This window comes from Thalassophryne amazonica, chromosome 19 (genome assembly GCF_902500255.1).
Source record: "Thalassophryne amazonica chromosome 19, fThaAma1.1, whole genome shotgun sequence".
Classification (NCBI taxonomy): domain Eukaryota; kingdom Metazoa; phylum Chordata; class Actinopteri; order Batrachoidiformes; family Batrachoididae; genus Thalassophryne; species Thalassophryne amazonica.
Window position 1 is genome coordinate 9,848,770 of NC_047121.1, and position 26,376 is coordinate 9,875,145.

Genomic DNA, 26,376 nt, shown 5'->3' on the forward strand with positions numbered 1-26,376 from the left:
GTTTTCTTGCTGCTGTTGGTATCTATTGTGGGAATTTACAAGTATTTAAATGTATTATTTTCTTAATTTTCTATCTAATTGACGGGAAGCAGCTATGCACTTTATGTTAAATTTGAATAAAGGGGTGGGATTAAACAAGTTTTCTTCCTCCCACTCCTTTTTGAGCAGATTCAATGTCCTGAGTTAACAGCAAATTCAGTTTTTTGTTTTTTATGTTATTGTTAAATTGTTTTCTGTTTTTTTTTTCTGTTTTCTGTATTTCTTATCCTCTGCTCAAATAAAATAGATGATGATGATGATGAATGTCTTGAATGTCCCATTTTCCTCAGGCTTTCAAAGAGAAAAGCATGTTCAACAGGTGCTGGATTCATCCTTAAATAGGGGACACCTGATTCACACCTGTTTGTTCCACAAAATTGACAAACTCACTGACTGAATGCCACACTACTATTATTATGAACACTTTTTTTTTTTTACTAATAGCCCAATTTCATAGCCTTAAGAGTGTGCATATCACGAATGCTTGGTCTTGTTGGATTTGTGAGAATCTACTGAATCTACTGGTACCTTGTTTCCCATGTAACAATAAGAAATATAATCAAAACCTGGATTAATCTTTTTAGTCACATAGCACTACTATTATTATGAACACTACTGTACATGTATGTCAAAGGTATTAATGTAATAGAAAGACTTAAAAGCATCAGAGCTGAACTGAGCCAATGGACAAAACATTTTATGGCTCTACTTTTCCCCCCCCCTTTAAGTTTTTGTCAGAATAAACGAGCCGAAGGACCTGTTCAGAAGGTCACACTTGTGCACGGTCAAAACATAAATTCCTCCCAAGGATATCTGCCCAAATTCCGGCCCTTTGACTGAAATCATTATTATTATTACAAATTATTCTTAACACTACTGTACATACGTGGTGGGAAGCGGCTCTTTTGGTCAGGAGAAATGGAATTGGAATACATGAGAATACATGAAATTCAAGGAAAGTCTGGAAAGAAAGTGTAATAAAAACATGCTGACATTTGTTTGTGATAATTAACAAGCAATGCATTCACAAAACAGTGGAAGAAAACAAAGTTAAGCAGTCCCTTGACCAGAATGCACTTCGTATTTTATATTGTTCTCTGGTTCTCCCCTATTTCACATACTGTGTCGAAATATGGGGCAATAACTATAAATGTTCAACAAATCTGCTATTCTTATTGCAAAAAAGAGCCATGCGGATTATTCACAAGGTTGGTTTCTTAGAGCACACCCATGATCTTTTTATCCAGTCCAAATTATTAAAATTTCATGACCTTGTAAAATACTGTACTGTAATTATGCTATTTAAAGCATTCAATAACCAACTTCCAAAAAATGTGCAAATTTTTTTTTCTCACAAAGAGAAGATTTATAATCTGAGACGTAATGGAAATTTTATTTTACCTAAGGTACAAACCACTCGTAAAAGTTTTTGTGTGACAGTATGTGGGGTCAAAATGTGGAATGCTCTGGATCTACAGCGAAAGCTTTGCCCAAATATTCGATGTGAATGACTTGCTCCTTATTTTGGTGTGTTATTTATTTATTTATTTTTTTTTTTGTTTTGTTTTTTTTCTTAATTGATATGGAAATTGGAAGTCAAATATGAGTTCAAGTTAAGTATTATTGTAAGATAGGGGTAGGATTCAATAAGTTTTCTTCTTTAAATCAGAAGTGTCTGACTCCGTGGTATAACTCACAAACTCGCACCTTAAAGCAGATAACCCGTAAGTTGGAGAGGAAATGGCGTCTCACTAATTTAGAAGATCTTCACTTAGCCTGGAAAAAGAGTTTGTTGCTCTATAAAAAAGCCCTCCGTAAAGCTAGGACATCTTTCTACTCATCACTAATTGAAGAAAATAAGAACAACCCCAGGTTTCTTTTCAGCACTGTAGCCAGGCTGACAAAGAGTCAGAGCTCTATTGAGCTGAGTATTCCATTAACTTTAACTAGTAATGACTTCATGACTTTCTTTGCTAACAAAATTTTAACTATTAGAGAAAAAATTACTCATAACCATCCGAAAGACGTATCGTTATCTTTGGCTGCTTTCAGTGATGCCGGTATTTGGTTAGACTCTTTCTCTCCGATTGTTCTGTCTGAGTTATTTTCATTAGTTACTTCATCCAAACCATCAACGTGTTTATTAGACCCCATTCCTACCAGGCTGCTCAAGGAAGCCCTACCATTATTTAATGCTTCGATCTTAAATATGATCAATCTATCTTTGTTAGTTGGCTATGTACCACAGGCTTTTAAGGTGGCAGTAATTAAACCATTACTTAAAAAGCCATCACTTGACCCAGCTATCTTAGCTTATTATAGTCCAATCTCCAACCTTCCTTTTCTCTCAAAAATTCTTGAAAGGGTAGTTGTAAAACAGCTAACTGATCATCTGCAGAGGAATGGTCTATTTGAAGAGTTTCAGTCAGGTTTTAGAATTCATCATAGTACAGAAACAGCATTAGTGAAGGTTACAAATGATCTTCTTATGGCCTCGGACACTGGACTCGTCTCTGTCCTTGTTCTGTTGGACCTCAGTGCTGCTTTTGATACTGTTGACCATAAAATTTTATTACAGAGATTAGAGCATGTCATAGGTATTAAAGGCACTGCGCTGCGGTGGTTTGAATCATATTTGTCTAATAGATTACAATTTGTTCATATAAATGGGGAATCTTCTCACTCAGATAAAACTGAAGTTATTGTACTTGGCCCCACAAATCTTAGAAACATGGTGTCTAACCAGATCCTTACTCTGGATGGCATTACCCTGACCTCTAGTAATACTGTGAGAAATCTTGGAGTCATTTTTGATCAGGATATGTCATTCAAAGCGCATATTAAACAAATATGTAGGACTGCTTTTTTGCATTTACGCAATATCTCTAAAATCAGAAAGGTCTTGTCTCAGAGTGATGCTGAAAAACTAATTCATGCATTTATTTCCTCTAGGCTGGACTATTGTAATTCATTATTATCAGGTTGTCCTAAAAGTTCCCTAAAAAGCCTTCAGTTAATTCAAAATGCTGCAGCTAGAGTACTGACGGGGACTAGAAGGAGAGAGCATATCTCACCCATATTGGCCTCTCTTCATTGGCTTCCTGTTAATTCTAGAATAGAATTTAAAATTCTTCTTCTTACTTATAAGGTTTTGAATAATCAGGTCCCATCTTATCTTAGGGACCTCGTATACCATATCACCCCAATAGAGCGCTTCGCTCTCAGACTGCAGGCTTACTTGTAGTTCCTAGGGTTTGTAAGAGTAGAATGGGAGGCAGAGCCTTCAGCTTTCAGGCTCCTCTCCTGTGGAACCAGCTCCCAATTCAGATCAGGGAGACAGACACCCTCTCTACTTTTAAGATTAGGCTTAAAACTTTCCTTTTTGCTAAAGCTTATAGTTAGGGCTGGATCAGGTGACCCTGAACCATCCCTTAGTTATGCTGCTATAGACGTAAACTGCTGGGGGGTTCCCATGATGCACTGTTTCTTTCTCTTTTGCTCTGTATGCACCACTCTGCATTTAATCATTAGTGATCGATCTCTGCTCCCCTCCACAGCATGTCTTTTTCCTGGTTCTCTCCCTCAGCCCCAACCAGTCCCAGCAGAAGACTGCCCCTCCCTGAGCCTGGTTCTGCTGGAGGTTTCTTCCTGTTAAAAGGGAGTTTTTCCTTCCCACTGTAGCCAAGTGCTTGCTCACAGGGGGTCGTTTTGACCGTTGGGGTTTTACATAATTATTGTATGGCCTTGCCTTACAATATAAAGCGCCTTGGGGCAACTGTTTGTTGTGATTTGGCGCTATATAAAAAAATTGATTGATTGATTGATTCTTCACACTCCTTTTCGAGCAAATATGAAATGTATCTGACTGTTTATGTACTAGGTACATGTATTTTGTTTACACTGCTCGAAATGAATTAATAATAAATAAAAATGAAAATAAATAAAAATAAATTGGGGTTGAAGATATGGTTCTGCATCAAAATAGACAGTATTAAAAAAAGTTTCATAATTCATTCATCACTGGAAGACAGAGAAGAGACAAAAGGAGACATTAACGTTCTTGCCTCATTATGTCATAAAGCTGCAGACAGTATGAAAACCTCCTCCATCCGTCAGTGTCGGTGGGCGACGCTGCACGCTGCCTGGAGTTGGGGTGGAGCGACTATCATTCATCACTTTCTCCAATTATCAGTTGTGTATTATGTCAACTCTGACTCCTGCACTCCAACTGTGCACCTCCTCTGAACTGACAACTCCATAAACCAACTCCTCATAACTCTCAATTTGTGTTTTATAATTAGTTTTTTAATTTATTCCCTCCTGTAGAAAAGACCTATGGAGAGCAGGAAGGGGTTCATTGTCTGGGTTTTTTTGTTGTTGTTGCTGTTGGAAGCTTTAGGCCTCAGTTGCGTGTTGTCTCTACAGCAGATCTGGCAGAGATCTTCACTGGGATGCGGCCCAAGATTTGCGCTGGATGCCCTTCCCGATTTTATTCCAGTTATAAATGGAGAAACGTGTGCAGCTCCTAGTATTCAAGAATGGTCTCCAAGCAAAGTTCTACTCTTGAACACCTGATATCTGATTTAGTATTTAGTTTTGTTCCAGTGTTTCACTTCCTAACACTGACCTTTGGTATCAAGTCTCTTCAGAGCATCCTTGGGTACGTCTGGAATGGCTTGGTTTCAAATGAACGGTTAGTTGGGGAAACTCCGACGATGATGATCACTTGCATTGTGGGAGAATGCCACATGGCATTTTGGCTATGTGGTGTGTTTTAAGGGGCATGATCCACTGCACGGGTGCCTCAGAGTTGAAGACCCCTGTGAATGGAAAAGACCAAAGGGATGCCCAGATTTACCCCAACAATGACAGATAGGTAGCTACTTTCAGGAAGTGGGGAAGAACTAGTTGTCTGCCTAGGTGGTTGCCATCCAGGACCTAAGACAGTTCTGTAGTGTGGTTGATGCATCACAGCAGTGAAGGCTTCCAGTCCTGACCTAAAGTATTACTTCATTTCAATTTAAAAATACCAGAAACCGGTCCCTGCTCATCCATCCATCATCTGAACCTGCTTATTTTAGTTGTTGTTTTGTGTTCTTTCACTTATTGAATATCGCACAATACTGAGCATCAATCCAATACTTGTATTGTTCTGTACTACAGACACAGAGAACACTGCAAGTGTATATACTTGCTAACTGAGCAGTTCTACAATGTATTAAGAAAAAACTGCAATCCAAACAGATTCCGAATCTATCTATAAAGCAAGAAATGTATATGTATATGTGTGTGTGTGTGTGTGTGTCTCGCATATCTCTCGGTCTCAGCTTTCAGATATGGCTTGTGCACAGCACGATGATGTGCATCATTTCTTCTGAAAATTTTGGGGATTAATTTTCAAAACCTTTATTTTGAAATCATCATCATTATTGGCAGAAGACAACGTTCTCAGTGCCAGCTTCGACAAAGACGTAGACAAAGATGAGTCACTCTCTACCTTAACAGATGCCTATCTCTAACACATTCACGGGGGAGAGACGGAAAAAAATAAGGAAATAAATTATTACACAAACAGTCAGAGATATGCGAGCCACAGACAGACACACAGACTCTTCTTACTTTATTATCAAGGCGGAATGTTCTCACACACGAGCTTCGACAAAGATCATCAAACAAATCTCCCACTTTTCTACATACTACTGCACTAGTGTTTCAAATTTATAAAGATTATTTATTTATTCATGAATTCTCAATTCCACTTGGTACAGCATTGCAATAGTATTCACTGAAAGAATGGAGGATGTGATATTATGGTGTTTTCATTCTCACCACTAGGTGTCAGTAATGACACCTAAGACTATAATTCATGGCGTTTTTTATTACAGCAGCTTGGGAGGTCCTGCAACCTGAATATAAAATAGACTGCATTATCATCTGTGGTCATAAAATGGCACAGTTGACACGTATGACAAGCTGCTCCTGTATACTGAAATACCCATCCTTTGGACAGTGGTGAGTGTACTAATCGTGAGTCTCTGACCTGGGAAAGTGTGCAGCAGTATAGTGAGACAATGTATTAGCTTCCAGAAGAAAGCTTTCAAAGCATTATGAAGTAGCAGCTATAACAGACACCCCAAACCCTTATTTAAGAAGGTTAACCTTCATCATTTTTTCCTAATAATTCTTAAATGACTGACTGTAGTTTAATGAAAATGGAGGATTATGTTACAAAGTTGTCAATAAAATTTATCTATCTATCACAACACCAGGCGGCAGTAAAAGACATTTACAGCAGTATTAGCGCCACCTAGTGTATACTGAAGTATGATGGGAATGAGATAATAAATTATGAGAATACATGAAATTCAAGGCAAGTCTGGAAAGAAAGTGTAATAAAAACATGCTGACATGCGCTTGCCTCTACTGGTGGTTGGCTCTCACTGCGGTATTGTATCACTTCCTGTTCCGGAGCACAGCAGTGTTTTTCTGTATCTGTTAGCTGTTTAATCTGCGCAGTTAGATTGATCTAGTTAACTAGATAACGATTTGTTTCACAGTGTAATCTTTACGTGCCTTAACTAAAGCACTCCTTCTGCTGAATCACCTCTAAATTATTTACACATTATTCACTTTGCGTGTTTTTAGGAATCCGCTAGCTTAGCGTAGCTACTAGCTCTTAGCCAATTTAGCATGGCGGCTTCTCCTGTCTCTCCCGCACTTTTCTGCTCTGGGTGTGAAATGTTTAGTTATTCCTCGGCCTCCTTTAGCAGTAATGGTACTTGTAATAAGTGTAGCTTATTCGTAGCTTTGGAGGCCAGGCTGGGCGAATTGGAGACTCGGCTCCGCACCGTGGAAAATTCTACAGCTAGCCAGGCCCCTGTAGTCGGTGCGGACCAAGGTAGCTTAGCCGCCGTTAGTTACCCCCTGGCAGATCCCGAGCAGCCGGGAAAGCAGGCCGACTAGGTGACTGTGAGGAGGAAGCGTAGCCCTAAACAGAAGCCCCGTGTACACCGCCAACCCGTTCACATCTCTAACCGTTTTTCCCCACTCGACGACACACCCGCCGAGGATCAAACTCTGGTTATTGGCGACTCTGTTTTGAGAAATGTGAAGTTAGCGACACCAGCAACCATAGTCAATTGTCTTCCGGGGGCCAGAGCAGGCGACATTGAAGGAAATTTGAAACTGCTGGCTAAGGCTAAGCGTAAATTTGGTAAGATTGTAATTCACGTCGGCAGTAATGACACCCGGTTACGCCAATCAGAGGTCACTAAAATTAACATTAAATCGGTGTGTAACTTTGCAAAAACAATGTCGGACTCTGTAGTTTTCTCTGGGCCCCTCCCCAATCAGACCGGGAGTGACATGTTTAGCCGCATGTTCTCCTTGAATTGCTGGCTGTCTGAGTGGTGTCCAAAAAATGAGGTGGGCTTCATAGATAATTGGCAAAGCTTCTGGGGAAAACCTGGTCTTGTTAGGAGAGACGGCATCCATCCCACTTTGGATGGAGCAGCTCTCATTTCTAGAAATCTGGCAAATTTTCTTAAATCCTCCAAACCGTGACTATCCAGGGTTGGGACCAGGAAGCAGAGTTGTAGTCTTACACACCTCTCTGCAGCTTCTCTCCCCCTGCCATCCCCTCATTACCCCATCCCCGTAGAGACGGTGCCTGCTCCCAGACTACCAATAACCAGCAAAAATCTATTTAAGCATAAAAATTCAAAAAGAAAAAATAATATAGCACCTTCAACTGCACCACAGACTAAAACAGTTAAATGTGGTCTATTAAACATTAGGTCTCTCTCTTCTAAGTCCCTGTTGGTAAATGATATAATAATTGATCAACATATTGATTTATTCTGCCTTACAGAAACCTGGTTACAGCAGGATGAATATGTTAGTTTAAATGAGTCAACACCCCCGAGTCACACTAACTGTCAGAATGCTCGTAGCACGGGCAGAGGCGGAGGATTAGCAGCAATATTCCATTCCAGCTTATTAATTAATCAAAAACCCAGACAGAGCTTTAATTCATTTGAAAGCTTGACTCTTAGTCTTGTCCATCCAAATTGGAAGTCCCAAAAAACAGTTTTATTTGTTATTATCTATCGTCCACCTGGTCGTTACTGTGAGTTTCTCTGTGAATTTTCAGACCTTTTGTCTGACTTAGTGCTTAGCTCAGATAAGATAATTATAGTGGGCGATTTTAACATCCGCACAGATGCTGAGAATGACAGCCTCAACACTGCATTTAATCTATTATTAGACTCTATTGGCTTTGCTCAAAAAGTAAATGAGTCCACCCACCACTTTAATCATATGTTAGATCTTGTTCTGACTTATGGTATGGAAATAGAAGACTTAACAGTATTCCCTGAAAACTCCCTTCTGTCTGATCATTTCTTAATAACATTTACATTTACTCTGATGGACTACCCAGCAGTGGGGAATAAGTTTCATTACATTAGAAGTCTTTCAGAAAGCGCTGTAACTAGGTTTAAGGATATGATTCCTTCTTTATGTTCTCTAATGCCATATACCAACACAGCGCAGAGTAGCTACCTAAACTCTGTAAGTGAGATAGAGTATCTCGTCAATAGTTATTAAAGGCACTGCGTTGCGGTGGTTTGAATCATATTTGTCTAATAGATTACAATTTGTTCATGTAAATGGGGAATCTTCTTCACAGACTAAAGTTAATTATGGAGTTCCACAAGGTTCTGTGCTAGGACCAATTTTATTCACTATATACATGCTTCCCTTAGGCAGTATTATTAGACGGTATTGCTTAAATTTTCATTGTTACGCAGATGATACCCAGCTTTATCTATCCATGAAGCCAGAGGACACACACCAATTAGCTAAACTGCAGGATTGTCTTACAGACATAAAGACATGGATGACCTCTAATTTCCTGCTTTTAAACTCAGATAAAACTGAAGTTATTGTACTTGGCCCCACAAATCTTAGAAACATGGTGTCTAACCAGATCCTTACTCTGGATGGCATTACCCTGACCTCTAGTAATACTGTGAGAAATCTTGGAGTCATTTTTGATCAGGATATGTCATTCAAAGCGCATATTAAACAAATATGTAGGACTGCTTTTTTGCATTTACGCAATATCTCTAAAATCAGAAAGGTCTTGTCTCAGAGTGATGCTGAAAAACTAATTCATGCATTTATTTCCTCTAGGCTGGACTATTGTAATTCATTATTATCAGGTTGTCCTAAAAGTTCCCTAAAAAGCCTTCAGTTAATTCAAAATGCTGCAGCTAGAGTACTGACGGGGACTAGAAGGAGAGAGCATATCTCACCCATACTGGCCTCTCTTCATTGGCTTCCTGTTAATTCTAGAATAGAATTTAAAATTCTTCTTCTTACTTATAAGGTTTTGAATAATCAGGTCCCATCTTATCTTAGGGACCTCGTAGTACCATATCACCCCAATAGAGCGCTTCGCTCTCAGACTGCAGGCTTACTTGTAGTTCCTAGGGTTTGTAAGAGTAGAATGGGAGGCAGAGCCTTCAGCTTTCAGGCTCCTCTCCTGTGGAACCAGCTCCCAATTCAGATCAGGGAGACAGACACCCTCTCTACTTTTAAGATTAGGCTTAAAACTTTCCTTTTTGCTAAAGCTTATAGTTAGGGCTGGATCAGGTGACCCTGAACCATCCCTTAGTTATGCTGCTATAGACTTAGACTGCTGGGGGGTTCCCATGATGCACTGTTTCTTTCTCTTTTTGCTCTGTATGCACCACTCTGCATTTAATCATTAGTGATTGATCTCTGCTCCCCTCCACAGCATGTCTTTTTCCTGGTTCTCTCCCTCAGCCCCAACCAGTCCCAGCAGAAGACTGCCCCTCCCTGAGCCTGGTTCTGCTGGAGGTTTCTTCCTGTTAAAAGGGAGTTTTTCCTTCCCACTGTAGCCAAGTGCTTGCTCACAGGGGGTCATTTTGACCGTTGGGGTTTTACATAATTATTGTATGGCCTTACCTTACAATATAAAGCGCCTTGGGGCAACTGTTTGTTGTGATTTGGCGCTATATAAAAAAATTGATTGATTGATTGATTTGTTTGTGATAATTAAGAAGCAATGCATTCACAAAACAGTGTAAGAAAATGGATGGATGGATGGATGGATGGAAGGTTTCACAAAATTATACTGTTTTATGCAGGGTTTTTTTTTTTTTGTGGGGGGGGGGTGTCTGCCCAAGTGCTATTTTCCGCCCGAACCATAATAGCTGGTGTAAATGTGATGGCAGATTTGGAATCTGTGGCTGTTTTTCCCCTAGAACATATCTGATTGATAATTGATGAAATACAGATGAAAAAAGCAGTGCTCAGTGACAATAAATACACTGAATGTCAGACATGGAAGCTGGGTGGATTCATACTCACTAGGCGAAAACACCATCTGGCAGAAATTGGCGGGATATCACAGATTGGCGATTCTAATTAACCACAAAATGTGGGCAAATAGGGGATTTGTGAAAAGACATGATGTGCGTCCATAACTACAGAGGCTATGGGAAGATCGAGAGTGTAGAGATGATGTGTGACGTGAGCAGATCCAGAGAACATTGATGACAAAAAACGGGACCTCCACGCTCAGTATATATATGAGGTACTGTTTTTCATACTCTGGAGCAGACGCTGGCAGTAATGCCCAGTTCACCTGGCAGTCATAAGACGAATGAGAATGAGAAGAAGATGAAGAAACACCAAATAAGAAAAATGTCTTAGAGAAATGGTCAATTTAAGAAATGATACTCTCAAACTGAAAGTCCACATTCGGGAATTAAAAAAACAACAACAAAAAAAAAAAAACCTTTTTTACTCAGAACACTTGTTTGGAGTGTTTGAGACAAAGCAGAACAGCAGTGGTCTAAGTCTGTTACTTTTACAATTATTTGTTATAAATACATAATGTGCTGAGTTTTCAAATGTTTACTGAAAATGCATGTTTATCTCAGCTTTGATTGTCTGTTGAGTGGCAACAATAGGCATTTTACTCACATTTTGTGCCTCATATAATAATATTAATTAGCTTGTTAGCTTCTGCTTACTAAACGTGGTGTTTATTACAAATAAATAATGAGCTGATTAAATAAATTTTGTTTTCTGATGTATGAAACAGCAGCACCACATTTAAAAAAAATAGACTGGTGCAACTGATCTATACATTTCCTCTTAATGGCGCATTTTTGGACGTGCAAATAATATGACCCGTGCGACTTGCAGCTGCACTTATACTGTATGCTGCTAAAAAGTAGTACGTATAATATGCATTCTGCAGGGGGATAAATATGGTGTTATGTGCAAACAAAAGAAATGTCTGAGTTGATTAAACTGGGTTTTACTTAACAGCTGCCTCTCTGTAACATTCACTGCTGCCAGTTTAACTCCAAACAGTGGACGGAGGCCCAACCACAGACCAGCGCTGCTCAACTCACCTTTTTCTTGCTGCAGTAGATCTGCCATTTCTTCTCATCAGGCAGCGCAAACATGGCCTCTCTGTTCTTATCCGTCAGGTCCAGCTCATCCTGAAACAACAGAGGAGAGCATTTTAATTACACACAACTGATTACTGTCACACCATAACTTCATAAATGCAATTAAATTTTCCCACATGATTTTAAAAGCTGTCTTCACAGTTCAGCCCATCAAACACAAGGAAAGAAAAGCTTCTTAAACGTTCATGATTCTGTGTGTGAAGGTGCCTCTGCACTCTTGTGCACTTCGTCATGACAATCCCACCTGCTGTGTTCCCAGCTGGATGCTGCACTTTGTGCCGCTGGACGCTGCGTATATAAAATCATTATTTCATAGCGGATTAGTCGTTTTCTCTCCGCATTTGGCTGTTGAAAACGCCTATAATCGCTTCCGGAATCAGAGAACTGTTTCAACTTGAGCTTTTTTTCCCCCTCTCTCTCTCTTTCCTGTGCATCATGAAGTGGAGAACGTATTTGGAACAGTCTAAAAAGGTAGGTATTTGTAATGTTTATATTGTAATGCTTGGTAAAACAGTTGCATGTTCATTCCTTCTTATGAGCAGCTGTAAAAGTATTTTTATGATACGTTTAACATCTCGCACTCCCACTCATTAATTACATGAAGTTAACATAATTAACGCATGACAGAGACTTTGAACATTTCAAAATTTTCTTTGCACACTTGCACAAAGCCGCGCACAGTTTACAACGCTTTACAATGGTTTGTCACAAGTTTACTCCTGCACGGCAGAGTGCGTAAAAGTGTGCAGCTCAAAGTCGTGCAAATATCAAGGTGCCCTTACCCTGTGAAATGAAATGTTGCACTCAAATCAGAATGATCCAACTGGACAGTCTGAAAGTCGACTGGCTGCAGCTACTACAGAGGGACTTCATTTATTTCAAAGCAGATACAGCAGAGTGTTGAACCAGTTACCCCCATCTGAGAACATTCCGCTAACTAGGCAACAGCCGTCAAATGGTAAACAACTGTTTTGTCATCCTACTTTAGAAAATAAAATAAATTATCCCACATAAAACGGCACTCTTGCAGCTACTACGACAACATTAAAAAAAAAAATGCAGTTTCTTGTGACAGCAGCAGTTATTCAGTTGCTCAAATCAAACTGATTGGACCCAGGCCAATCAGTTTGAAAGTTTATAATTATCCCCCAAATATTTGATTATTCATATCTAATGAGAAACAAAGAAAGAAATATTCAATGTAATGGATGAGAACCAAGAATAATCACAGAACCTTAAAGGATAAATTCCACAATCCCTGTTGTTCTGATAACAACACAAAGGAAAATATATTAGCGTCGAGTGGTGACAAGTCGAGCAGTTTACACAGTGACATTTCCCACTGTCTGACTAAGAACAGGTCTCCTCAGAGTAAAAAGGAGTGTTTAATATTCACCCTGCTGCTCCACTCAACTCCACAGCTTAGTACAAGGAGCCTCATAGACCTTTTGAAATGCATATGAGCCCAGAAAATTAGTCTGTGTGTGCCAAGGAGGAAAAGCAAAGCCTTGGAAAATTCCCCTGGACAGGAATAAAAAGAGAGTCAGATAAATCAAGTCTGAGGGGGAAAGGAGAGAGGTTAAGGAAGGAGTTGAGGTAATGAGACGGACCAGCAGTGACACAAAAAGTTGGAGATGATGCAGAAGCGAAGGACGTGTGGTGATGGGCGTGCAGAAGCACAAAAATAAAGCAAAAGGATACGATTTTATAGCACCAAGGCTTTGGACTTGATATCCAACTCATCTCAACATAACAGTTTTGCCACCATGATGTCAACTCTAAGTGCTGGGGGCCCCCGGGTCTCCAACAGTGAAGATGGCTACCGGCGGCAGAAGTGTGCCCCCCTTAGAGCCGGCTGTGGGTTCACAACATTTTCATTCATTTAGCTGTTTGATGTGGGCCACATTCCAAGCTTGATTTTAGTGCTTCTTCTGTGAACTTTTGCCTTCAGAATCTAACTGTTTACAAGAATATGCAGTCAACTAGACATCTTGAATGTCACCTAACCACCCAACATCCGACTCTCCTTCCTGCAATCTCTGGCTTGGACCCACATCCTTTCCGCACATCTTGGGGCTTTGAAAAGAAGGCCTGGTAGGCAGCTTGTCTCTGGCTTGTCGCCTGGTCCCTGGGTCAAAGCCCTGCTGTCTAAGCTGCTGCTGTTTGGAGGAGCAGATACAGGGGAGCTTATGGGGAAATCAGTAAGAATGAGATCCTGGATTTGAACCAGATGGGAGCTGAGCCCAGCAGCTGATCTCGCCATTGCTTCTCTTTCTCTGCATCTCCCCTCTCTACTCCTCAGGCCTCTCGATTTAAGGTCTCATATTGATGAACGGTATGTGACTGCAGGACATATGCCAGCAAAAAGAAGAAAGATTTAGGTGGGAAGCAACCCCAAGCTACCACTGGAACATTCTTTTACAAAATACCATTTAGAAATACATGAGGCTTTCCTAAAAGATTTAAGGTATATCATCAGAATGATATTCACAGCATGTCATGTACAGGGAAGGAGTGGCAGGCTGGTTTAGGACTGATGCATCCTCACAGTTTGAGGTAATAAAGGAGTCTAGATTTGGAGTAAAACAGGAAAATTGAGGTTCAGCATAAGGACACCAGGTTGGTGGAGGAATGTTCATGTCATGCCAGCCGGAGCACTTCCCAGTTATGCAATTTTCCACCACCGTTTTCCTTCCACCTACAACCTCCCACCTCCACAAAACGTGTTCTACCACCCTATCCAAAACACGTGTTCTCCTCATGACCATAACAACACCCAAAAACACATGCAGTCCCTCTGTCAGTTTTCCACAACAAAGCCAAACCACTTTCCACTGTACTCGGCAAAACCTTTCCCCGATATGTCCCAGCTTATGTTCGCCAAGCAGGCTCCTGTCGGGAATTTACAGAAACCAAAGCTAATATTTTTACACCTGCGATTCAAGTAAGGAAAAAATAAATACTTAGCTTGGGCCTCAAAACCACTGCTTCACATTTCATCCAGAATTGTCTATTTAAAAAAATTTACAAATGGAAAAAGACAAGTATTTATTAACACACTGGAGTTGTTTCATGCCAAGATGTGTTAAAGTCATATGACTGAGTTAAGCCGTCGTACCATCAAATCCCCCACACTGAGCTTCTGTTTGAATATGCAGACGTCAACCTATATTCCAGTTTTAAAATTTTGCTGAAAGACCCAGCAAAATTTGAATAATACTTAATAATTTTCGCCAGGCTTTTCCTGATTATTAAGATAATGTGTGGCGCAGCACTTCCAGTGATCACTTCATCTAGCACGCAAACGGGATTTCTCTCCCTCTTGCATCCTCTCTGCCTGTAGCAATTACAAGGGGAAAAAAACATGACTTTCCCTTTATCAGTGGGGGGAAATGCACATCCTAAAGCAAATAAAAATGATCACGATGAGCAGGTGCGTGCATGAACATCTTCCTCTGTTGTCATCTTTGGCCGGGGGTGAGGGGGGGCATCTTCCCCTTTATCATTGGTGGAAAAAAGCATGACGTAAACCGAACAAAATGATCAACCCCACGTATTATTTTTGAGGAAAAAAAAAAGTCAGCAAAGGCAAACTGAGGTGCCAAAGCTGCCTTCAGGTGGAAAACAGGAGGAATAACAACAGGACAAAAGTGTCAGGCCTGTACCATGACCAAAACAAGTCTGAGGTCTCATTTTGGACAGGAATTATTTTGCTGAGTGGCACAAGTAATTTGTGTGGCATCTGATTGCTTTGTAAATACAGTAGTTGTACAAAAAAATGCCTGCATTTTAATGTACATAGTTGTATATATCATTGTAGTTTGCTGCATTTGCACATACAATGAGGAAAATAAGTATTTGAACACCCTGCGATTTTGCAAGTTCTCCCACTTAGAAGTCATGGAGGGGTCTGAAATTTTCATCTGAGGTGCATGTTCACTGTGAGAGATGATCTAAAAAACAAACAAACAAAAAAACAAACAAACCGGAAATCACAATGTATGATTTTTTAAATAATTTATTTATATGTTACTGCTGCAAATAAGTATTTCAACACCTGTGTAAATCAATGTTAATATTTGGTACAGTAGCCTTTGTTTGCAATTACAGAGGTCAAACATTTCTTGTAGTTTTTCACCAGGTTTGCAGACTGCAGCAGGAATTTTGGTCCACTTCTCCATACAGATCTTCTCTAGCTCTTTCAGGTCTGGAGTTTCAGCTCCCTCCAAAGATTTTCTATTGAGTTCAGGTCTGGAGACTGGCCAGGCCACTCCAGGACCTTGAAATGCTTCTTATGGAGCCCCTCCTTAGTTGCCCTGGCTGTGTGTTTGGGGTCATTGTCATGCTGAAGACCCAGCCATGACCCATCTTCAATGCTCTTACTGAGGGAAGGAGGTTGTTTGCCAAAATCTCGCAATACATGACCCCATCCATCCTCCCTTCAATACGGTGCAGTTGTCCTGTCCCCTTTGCAGAAGAGCACCCCCAGAGTATGATGTTTCCACCCCCATGCTTCACAGTTGGGATGGTTTTCTTGGGGATGTTCTCATCCTCTAAACATGGTAAATGGAGCTGATTCCAAAAAGCTCTATTCTGGTCTCATCTGACCACATGACCTTCTCCCATGCCTCCTCTGGATCATCCAGATGGTCTCTGGTGAACTTCAAATGGGCCTGGACATGTGCTGGCTTGAGCAGGGGGACCTTGCTGCCCTGCAGGATTTTAAACCATGACAGCATCATGTGTTACTAATGTAATCTTTGTGACTGTGGTCTAAGCTCTCTTCAGGTCAATGACCAGGTCCTCCTGTGTAGTTCTGAGCTTTCTCAGAATCATCCTTACCCCACAAAGTGAGATCTTGCAAGGAATCCCAGACTGAGGGAGATTGACAGTCATCTTGTGTTTCTTCCACTTTCTAATAAATAATCATAACAGTTGTTGTCTTCTACCAAGCTGCTTGCCTGTTGTCCTGTAGTCCATCCCAGCCTTGTGCAGGGCTACAGTTTTGTCCCTGGTGTCCTTAGACAGCTCTTTTGTGGACAGGTTGGAGTGTGATTGATTGAGTGTGTGAACAGGTGTCTTTTATACAAGTAACAAGTTCAAACAGGTGCGATTAATACAGGTAAAGAGTGCAGAATAAGAGGGCTTCTTAAAGAAAAATGAACAGGTCTGTCAGAGCCAGAATTCTTGCTGGTTGGTAGGGGGTCAAATACTCATTTGCTAGAGCCCGGCCGATATATCGGCCGATATAAGCCCTTTTCAAAGTACTCACTATCGGCCGAAATTTTGCCGATAGAACGCCAATAATTTCTCATAAACAGAACAGTTACTGAAATAATGTTTGTGTTGGCAATGTAAAATGTCCTTGCACCATTTGTCCAGTAGATGGAGCTCTGACTCCATTCAACTGAGAGCTGCTTACACCCCTGCTTAAACCATCACACTGCACTGATCGGCTGACAAAAGCATACAAATAAGTTTATAAAGATCTATATCCTTATCCTGAACCTATATCTAAGTTGCAGCTACAAGAGGTACAAGATCAGATGTATTTCACAACTCTTTTTAAGGATATGTGTTTGCTAATTTCACAAAGGCTTAATTCTTGATAGCATTTTTTTGAACTTGAAAATTCTTCTCTGTTATAAAGTTAATCAATATGAGGACAAAACTTCAGCTTTTAGCTCATACCTTTTTTTGTTAAGGGTCCAAAAAAGAACATTTTATTCATTTAAAAAAAATAATAATAATATCAGCTGATTTATCGGTTATCGGCAAATCAGCCGATTTATCTATTATAGCCATTTTTTTCATCCAAATCTTGTTATCGGCATCAGCCTCAAAAAAGTCCATATTGGTCGGGCCCTATTATTTGCAGCAGTAACATACAAATAAATTGTTTAAAAAAAAATCATACATTGTGATTTCTGGATTTTTTTTTTAGATTATGTCTCTCACAGTGGACATGCACCTAAGATGAAAATTTCAGACCCCTCCATGATTTCTAAGTGGGAGAACTTGCAAATTTGCAGGGTGTTCAAATACTTATTTTCCTCACTGTATGTTTTTGAAATTTACAATTTATATTTGCATTGTAAGTTTTAAAAACAGTTTGTTAAACATGTTTGTGGTTTTCACATTAAAAAAAAAACAAAAAAAAAACCTTTTTACTATTCAGTTTTTATGTTTGTATGAATTTAGGCTCATTGTGTTAATACAGTATTAATAAAATGAATGAAAGAAAAACTATCAAGTTACACAGGTGCAGTTGTGCTGAAAAAGTGACACCAAACAAAGCAAAGCCAACAGTTTTTTTTTTTTTTACGGTACATTATGAAGGTAAAACCAAAAATAGTTAAAACAGCCAATTATATCCTGGATTCGAGAGGATTAAAGCAGTTTTAGGTTATTACTCTCTCTTGCCATCATACCTTCTCTATCACCTCATCAGATTCCAGATGTCCACCACTCTTGAGAAATAGGATATTAAACAACAGGACAATAAGTAAGTGACCTGCTGATGTCAAAACATCAGCTGACCTCTCATGGAAGAACAACAGTGCACCACTGCCCAAGAAAGTGCCTCTATTTCCTCCAGAAGCTAAAGAGATCCAGAGCCTCAACACTCATCATGCTCACATTCTACTCAAGCCAAAAGCTACATCCTTACAAATAAAGCCAAAGCAGAAATGAAAAAAAAATTGCAGTTCCTTGAATGAATGCTGGAGTCCGACTCAACAGGTGAGTCACTCCCAAATCCCCAAACTACCCCCCCCCCCCCCCCCCCCACACACACACACACACACTTCATGACAACTGTATAGGTGGGGGTGGGACATTCCTCAGGCACATTTAACCAAATATTAGCATAGGTGTATGTATATATTTGAGCCTGTGTGTACAATTTTGACATTGTGTGGATTAGAGAACATCCAAAATAAATTCAAACTTGTGCACTTAATACAAGTATATTTTAAGTAATTAAAGATGTATGTTGTACAATCATTCCAAGAACAGCTCAAAGATATCATTAAAAGACCAAAATCAGGACAACAACAATCACATACAAGAAATGGATATTATACGTCCAAGTGGGCCTTGTTTGACATCCTTTGAGAAATTCTGATTTTCAATGTGGGACTAGTCTCATTTTATAAGTGACAAGCAAACGTGTTGTCGACGTATCCGATTGACAAGTGGGGACAAAGTGCTTAATGTCTAAGCCTGGGCAACATGTCGGTCATACGTTATTATACTCACCTCAAGCTACGCGCTATTAAAATCATGGGTTTTGTCTTAACAGTATTTCAGTCCAGTCTATGTCCTGTACATGTGGCAGAATTTACAATAAAATTGACTTTGGCTTTGGAAAGTTGAGGCTCAGAGTCACAAATCTTTTGGATAAATGCACACAAGTAACTACAGGTGATATAGTTATCCATTTGAAATAAAATAATACACAAAACACAAGCAACATTGCCTTTATCTTCAATGAACTATTTAACCCAAATGGGTATATTCAAAGAATTTCATTACAGGTGTTTATTTAGCCATTTTAAAGTTAGCATGTCTTATTAACACGGACTCTTAATCGTTAATCCTGGAGGACAGTTTTTTCTCCATTAATGGCTTCCTCAACCACTTTTGTTCAACCGACCTTCTCCTCAGAGACAGATTCAATCACTTAACTGAAATCATGGTAAACTGAAAAAAATGTATTTTCTTAAATGGAAAAACACACACCTTCATCCATAACCCATCAATATTACACAAGTTCAATTTAATATCATCAGGCATTAGATAGTTGTACAAATCACATTTGACGGGATGCGTCAATGTGCATATTTTTGAGTGCAGGATGTGACATTTAAATATTTTTCAAAAGAAGTAGTATTTTCAAATACAGCTCAAGAGAGGGATCAAGATAAGTCAAGCAGCCAGCTTCAGATGAGATGCTACATTCAGAAAACATGATCCAAACAGAGTTAGAGATTAACATTTAAGAATTTAGTGGAGCAGATAACAGAAAAACCCATGCAAATGTGGATACAAGGACCAAATTTGGCATAATTCATGTTCATGGCATACTTTCCAAATCTGATTGGCCACAAACAAAATCTAAGATCATCTTTTCTAGATGGCTGCTAATGCAAACAGTCAGATTACGATGGTTCCCCCATTTAACAATATAATTTTGTTTGTTAAAGTCTTCAGAATGAACAAATTAATGTTAATTTAAATTGGAGATGAGTTGCTATCTTAATGAGAACTCTAATTATATCGGTGCTATGGCGTTTTGCAAGACACCAATGACAGGAGACTTCACTATCACAACAAAATCTTGATATCACATTTCAGCAACAAACACACAGTGAAGAAGAAATATTGCTTTGTAAGTTTCATACAATTATCACATTCAACACGAAACAATTACAAAAGTGCAAATCAACTAAAAGAAACATCCATCCATTCATTTTCCATACCTGCTTACAATTAAACATCAAGATTAAATTTCATAAGGATGTTAACACTTCATTTATGTCATATTTCTAAGACACAACACCACACAAAAATTGGTTTCTCATGTTCAGATTTGGCATCCATTTCATTTTCAAGATGGCTGCCATAATGGACTTTCAAGTGGTCAATTGATCAAAATTGGTAAATACACCCTGGAAGCAATTTGGGCTTCAATGTCGAGCATCGGGAAACTTCTGAGTACAAACAAGAGAAGCCTGGAATTGTACCACAGAGCCAAACCTCCACTGTCTGAGCTAAAGTCACACACTTCTATCAGTCATATTAAAACATTGCTGGCAATCAAACCTATGAGTGCTCAACTCTCCTGTATGGATGGCTTGAATTAATCACAGATGCCTTTCTGTAAATACTTATTCAGGAAGGAAGGAACAAGATTGGACAGGGCAGCTGTAGTGGAGTCAGAAAAATCCACTGTAAATTATGCCAACAATCTACTTTGTAATTGTCAGCATGTTAGTAGTACAACAATATCTGAGGAAGTAGCAAGTGATGTACTTCTATAAGAAGGCTGAGGAGATTTTGCATGTCACTCACAATTTTTGGCACCATTTACAGGTGTATCAGTCTGACTCTGAAACTCAAGAGGCTCAAGACCATATTCAATTCTGTGGCAAGGAAGAACTTGCACAGTCAGATTTGAGTTGTTCCGGGTAAGCAACTGCTTTACTGTGCATGTTTCAGTAAAACGTCTCATCTATTCCCAGTTTTAAGGTTTAGAAAAATAGTGTGAATTCATTTCCAGCTTGACTGCAGCTGAAGCATTGAGGCCCATGTATTTATGTTTCAGTGATTTGTGAAAGTATGAATTTCTCTCACAACAGCGTGGGGGCTACTTCATCCAGTTATGGGGAGTTGTGTTGTTTTGTTCAAGTGAGGTACTACATGCAGTCCAAGAAGTGCAGAGTCATAATTTGCCTCTCGAGATGCTTGTTGTGTTGACTTTCAGCTTTAATTCACGGGGTCACTGTCCAAATACTTACTGGCCTGAAGGTGTGAGACTTGTCATGTGAAGGTCTATTCAGCCATTAAACACTCCACTTCCTCTGATGTCACTGCTCTTATGACTGCAGCTTTACTGCCTGCTGCCGACTTCTCTGGACTCACATTGCTGCTCCCAAAAGAATTAAAATGTCCCACCTCCAAACTGACGTCTGCCTCCAGGGTAAGAAAACTTACAATCACTCCCTTGTTCAACTCTGTTCCAGCTGAACTTCAGACCTCAAACACAAACGCCTAACAATATATAATGTGTCTGACACACATCTACAAACTGTAGGACATTTTCAATGTGGACACAAGAGCTTGGATAATGGATAAGAAATGGCAACCTTTCAGAAGAGAAATCAGTTAAGATGTGATTGTGAAGAGAAAGTCAGCAACATGACAAAGACATACGGCAAAGTCATGATCTAGCACACCTCAGAGAGTCAAAGTAACTACAGACCCACATAGTCACTATTAGAACAAACAGTACAATGACAATACAGCATGGCCATGTCAGACCTCAAAATATTTATTTAGACCATATGGAATGCAGAGTGATAAGCTGAAATGAAAGATGGGAGTCGAGGTACGTGGGAAAGACTGAACGCTGGAGACAACATGCAGTGTAGGGACTGATGTGGTCCAACAAAGTGGAGAAATTGGTTTCTCAATGCACACAAGGTTACATTTGTGCGGCCCTGAGACAACGGAGCTCATAATGGGAGGAAACTGTATCATCCATCCATCCATTTTCTTCCGCTTTATCCGGAGTCGGGTCACGGGGGCAGCAGCTCAAGCAAAGCCACCCAGACCTCCCGATCCACACACACCTCCCCCAGCTACTTCGGTGGAACCCCGAGGCGTTCCCAAGCCAGCCGAGAGATGCAGTCCCTCCAGTGTGTCCTGGTTCTTCCCCGGGGCCTCCTCCCGATGGGAAACTGTACCACAAGAAGGAAATGTGTAAGTGTTTGTGAGAACACACCCCATCAAAGTAGTTTTATCACAAATGACCCAAGAACCACTATTAAGAATAACACCATAAAAACACCATGAAGACTCCAGTAACCCGGCATAAGACATCAAGACTCTCTCTTGGTACAGTCCTGCAAGGGGTCGCTGTGTTCATGACAAAAAATGTGAATATCCAAGAACGCCCAGAGCGGCCTTCGAGATGGCAGTAAGACTGCAAGATGACAACAAGAGGATCGGCCAACAGTTCAATGACAGTCAAGTTTTTATCCATTTGTCACAGTGGCATCTTGTGCCGTTATAATTTATAAAGAGTGTCCAAGACGCACGAACACTGCCGTGTTCACCTGCAAAATTCTGCTCGAAGACGTGGTGGACCCATCCCCAGCCATGGCCAATATTATGTTCGTTGGAACGCCCATTTCAATAAAATGTCTGATTTCATCATAAATAAAAAATAAATCAGGAATTACTCACCTGTTTGTGTCCATTTGTTGTCTTTTTCCTCATTCAATAAATGTGTTCCTCGTAATTTAATTTAATTTCGGGTGGGCGTTGAACCAACTTTCTACAAAAACAGAGGTCGGGGTACGTTTTTACACTATATGCATTCACCACCACCATCATGAAGAACATGTAGAAGAAGAAGAAGTAGTAGTAAAATCAATCAATGTCATTCACTCATCTTCACCCATTTACTCCAATTAAGGATGACAGGGGGCTGGGGCCTATCCAGCAGTCATAGGGTGTGAGGCTGGGTACACCGTGGACAGGACACCAGTCTGTCGCAGGGCCACATATATACAAACACATTCACACTCGCACACACGCCTACGGACAATTTAAAGTTTCCAGATCACCTAACCTGCGTGTCTTTAGATGTGGGAGGAAGCTGGAGCACCTGGAGGGAACCCACACAAACATGCAAACTCCACACAGAAAGGCCACAGGTGGGAATCAATCCCATGACCTTACTGCTGGAAGGCAACAGTGCTAAACACTAAGCCACCGTGCTGCCTCATCAATCACTGTTCATAATTATCCAACGTCCCCTCATTGATAACGACAGAACTTCCAGTATACCATACGGCATACGAGGTCTGTCCATAAAGTATAGGTCCTTTTTATTTTTTTCAAAAACTATATGGATTTCATTCATATGTTTTTACGTCAGACATGCTTGAACCCTCGTGCGCATGCGTGAGTTTTTCCACACCTGTCGGTGACGTCATTCGCCTGTGAGCACGCCTTGTGGGAGGAGTCGTCCAGCCCCTCGTCGGAATTCCTTTGTCTGAGAAGTTGCTGAGAGACTGGCGCTTTGTTTGATCAAATTTTTTTCTAAACCTGTGAGACACATCGAAGTGGACATGGTTTGAAAAATTAAACTGGTTTTCAGTGAAAATTTTAACGGCTGATGAGAGATTTTGAGGTGATACTGTCGCTTTAAGGACTTCCCACGGTGCGAGACGTCGCTTCATTAAAAAAATCTCCTTTAACAGTGGAATATCCGGATAAAATGCTGAAACCGACTTCTTCTGAAACTTCTCTGTTCTCTCACGACGTCCTGGATCAATAGAGCCTGAAATGTGGAGGTTTTCAGCTTGAAACAGGCTGATGACGCCGCCTGAGAGCGCTGAGCGACGTCTCGCACTGTGGGAAGTCCTTAAAGCGACAGTATCACCTCAAAATCTCATCAGCCGTTAAAATTTTCACTGAAAACCAGCTTAATTTTTCAAACCATGTCCACTTCGATGTGTCTCACAGGTTTAGAAAAAAATTTGATCAAACAAAGCGCCAGTCTCTCAGCAACTTCTCAGACAAAGGAATTCCGACGAGGGGCTGGACGACTCCTCCCACAAGGAGTGCTCACAGGCGAATGACGTCACCGACAGGCGTGGAAAAACTCACGCATGCGCACGAGGGTTCAAGCATGTCTGACGTAAAAACATATGAATGAAATCCATATAGTTTTTGAAAAAAATAAAAAGGACCGTTACTTTATTGACAGCCCTCGTATACCGCTAACATGGGAATGCAGTATCACACGTGCACAGCACTCTGAGGTGACATATGTTTTGGCGCTACATAAATAAATTTAATGGATTTTGAACGAATTTAAATGCTGCATTTGTGTCAAAAAAGGGATCAGGTGCAGTCCTGTAAATAGATAGAATGACCTGCAGCAGTATTGGGGCGAGACAGGAAGTCAAAGGAAAGACAGACAAGATGACAGGAAGTCATACGAGGCCTCGAGGGAACCCAAAGGAAGCTGTAGCTGCCATTATTGACCCACAGGAGAATGAGCGAGCGTGTGTTTCCACATGCTACATCCAATATAGTCTGAGAAGTATCTGCTGCAAAGAAAAGAAAGTTCTGAGTCATTTACCACAACCGAGTCAAGGTCAAAAACCAACTCATTACTTTGGGATCACGGTGAAAATTAATTTTGTGGCATTTCTTGTCTTTGAAAACCACATCAAGCCCGACACCCGCACCATTGTGCAGTATTCAAAATGAGTCACAGTACTCTCTTATAATCATCAGCTAGCCTGAAGCAGCAGGTCTCATTAAAAAAAGAAAGACGGAGCTCAAGCTAAGGTTGGCTCAGGACGCGGAGAGCTGGACTTGAAGCAGAGATAGAAATGGGAAGTTAGTCAGACAGACAAATGGAAACAGAAAGATGGAAAAGGAAGCCAGGAGCATCCTAGGGTGCACACAGGGGAGGAAATTCACTCCTGTAGACTCTGAGGGTGGAGAACATTTCCATTCTGTCCCGTTATGCAACACTTTTTGATTCATGTTCGGCTCTAAAGCCACACTGGTGGGAAAATCAGGAAAGGATGTATGCTTTAAACGAGTCAGCTTTACCAAGAAACATGGGATGAGATCACCGTCGAGCAGCGCTGCCTTAAGAGCCAAATTTGGAGTCGTGTAGCAGCAAAAAAACGTATATTTCATGGGAATCTTTCAAATGGTGGTAAAAACAACACATATGACAAAAATCCTCCTTAATTCTAATGGTGCATTTACACACAGGCAGGACGCGTTACAAATGTCATATTTGCGTCAGTCTTGGCACATTCTTGACATTCTTAATGTGACTTAACACATCTAAGTAGTTGTCTTAATAATGAGTGTTGGTGCAGGATATTCATGATTTTCGTGGAGCATGTTTTTGGCTGTCAAAAAATTTTCCACAAATGTCACGCACCACCCTCATTTCGCTTCATGTCGTGGAGGTCACAACTGAGCATGTTGATCTGTCTTGATTAGTGTGACAGCGTTCTTTGAGGTGCACACAATTAAACCCTGCTGCAACACATTCAGTTTCATTGCTGCAGTATGCTGAAAAAGGACAATGACGGCATGTCAGCTAAAAGTCTTGTTCCAGTGCTCCTTGGCATGCTCCTGCAGGTGTTCCACCTGCTGCATGTGCCTGATGTTTGGGAAAATGAGTGAGATGAGAGCCGCATGGAGCCACACAGCTGGCTCTCTCCATCTCCTCCTCTTCTCTGCTCCCCTCCATGGCACAGAGCCCAACTAAGCATGCAGTCAAAGTTCTTCTGCTGTGGATTTTGAGGAGCAAACTGGAGTGATCTGAATTGTTCAGCAGCTGATGGTAGGATGAATATGAGGGTGTGTGTGTGTGTGTGTGTGTGTGTGTGTGTGTGTGTGTGTGTGTGTGTAGACAAATCGCTTCATTCACAACGTGACAGAGCTTAACGATGCGCTGTTACGTGCAATAGCGCGCAACAATGCGTAACATTATTCTTGACCGTGTGTAATGGTTCCTGACAATTCGCCAGCAATGTGTGCCATTAACTGTAACGTGTGGTAACAGGTTGCAGCAGTTCCTGAGCACACCTGACGCCTCTGCCTCAAATCATCACATTCGTAATCAGCGGCCAAGAACGTATATTTTGTGGTATTTGTGACTTGCCATCATTATGTGTAAATGAAGCATATGCTGATTATCAACATGGCAGTTCACAACCAGCTGGGGGCGGGGCATTTTATATATATATACACATACATATACATACATACATACACATAAACATACATATACATACATATACATATACATACATACATACACATAGTAGTTGTAGTCTTACACACCTCTCTGCAGCTTCTCTCCCCCTGCCATCCCCTCATTACCCCATCCCCGTAGAGACGGTGCCTGCTCCCAGACTACCAATAACCAGCAAAAATCTATTTAAGCATAAAAATTCAAAAAGAAAAAATAATATAGCAACTTCAACTTCAACTTCAACTGCACCACAGACTAAAACAGTTAAATGTGGTCTATTAAACATTAGATCTCTCT

At 40.5% G+C, this 26,376-nt stretch overlaps 1 protein-coding gene across 3 annotated transcripts in view; it reads right to left on the reverse strand.

Annotated features, from left to right (window-relative positions):
* The window catches only part of daam2 (dishevelled associated activator of morphogenesis 2), a 290,269-nt gene that overhangs the window by 135,981 nt on the left and 127,912 nt on the right, over positions 1 to 26,376 (reverse strand). For all 3 annotated transcript variants that reach the window (XM_034160095.1, XM_034160092.1, XM_034160093.1), the window contains one exon: positions 11,493 to 11,582. In XM_034160095.1, the coding sequence (XP_034015986.1) occupies positions 11,493 to 11,582 (90 nt within the window). The remainder of the gene's footprint in view (positions 1 to 11,492; positions 11,583 to 26,376) is intronic.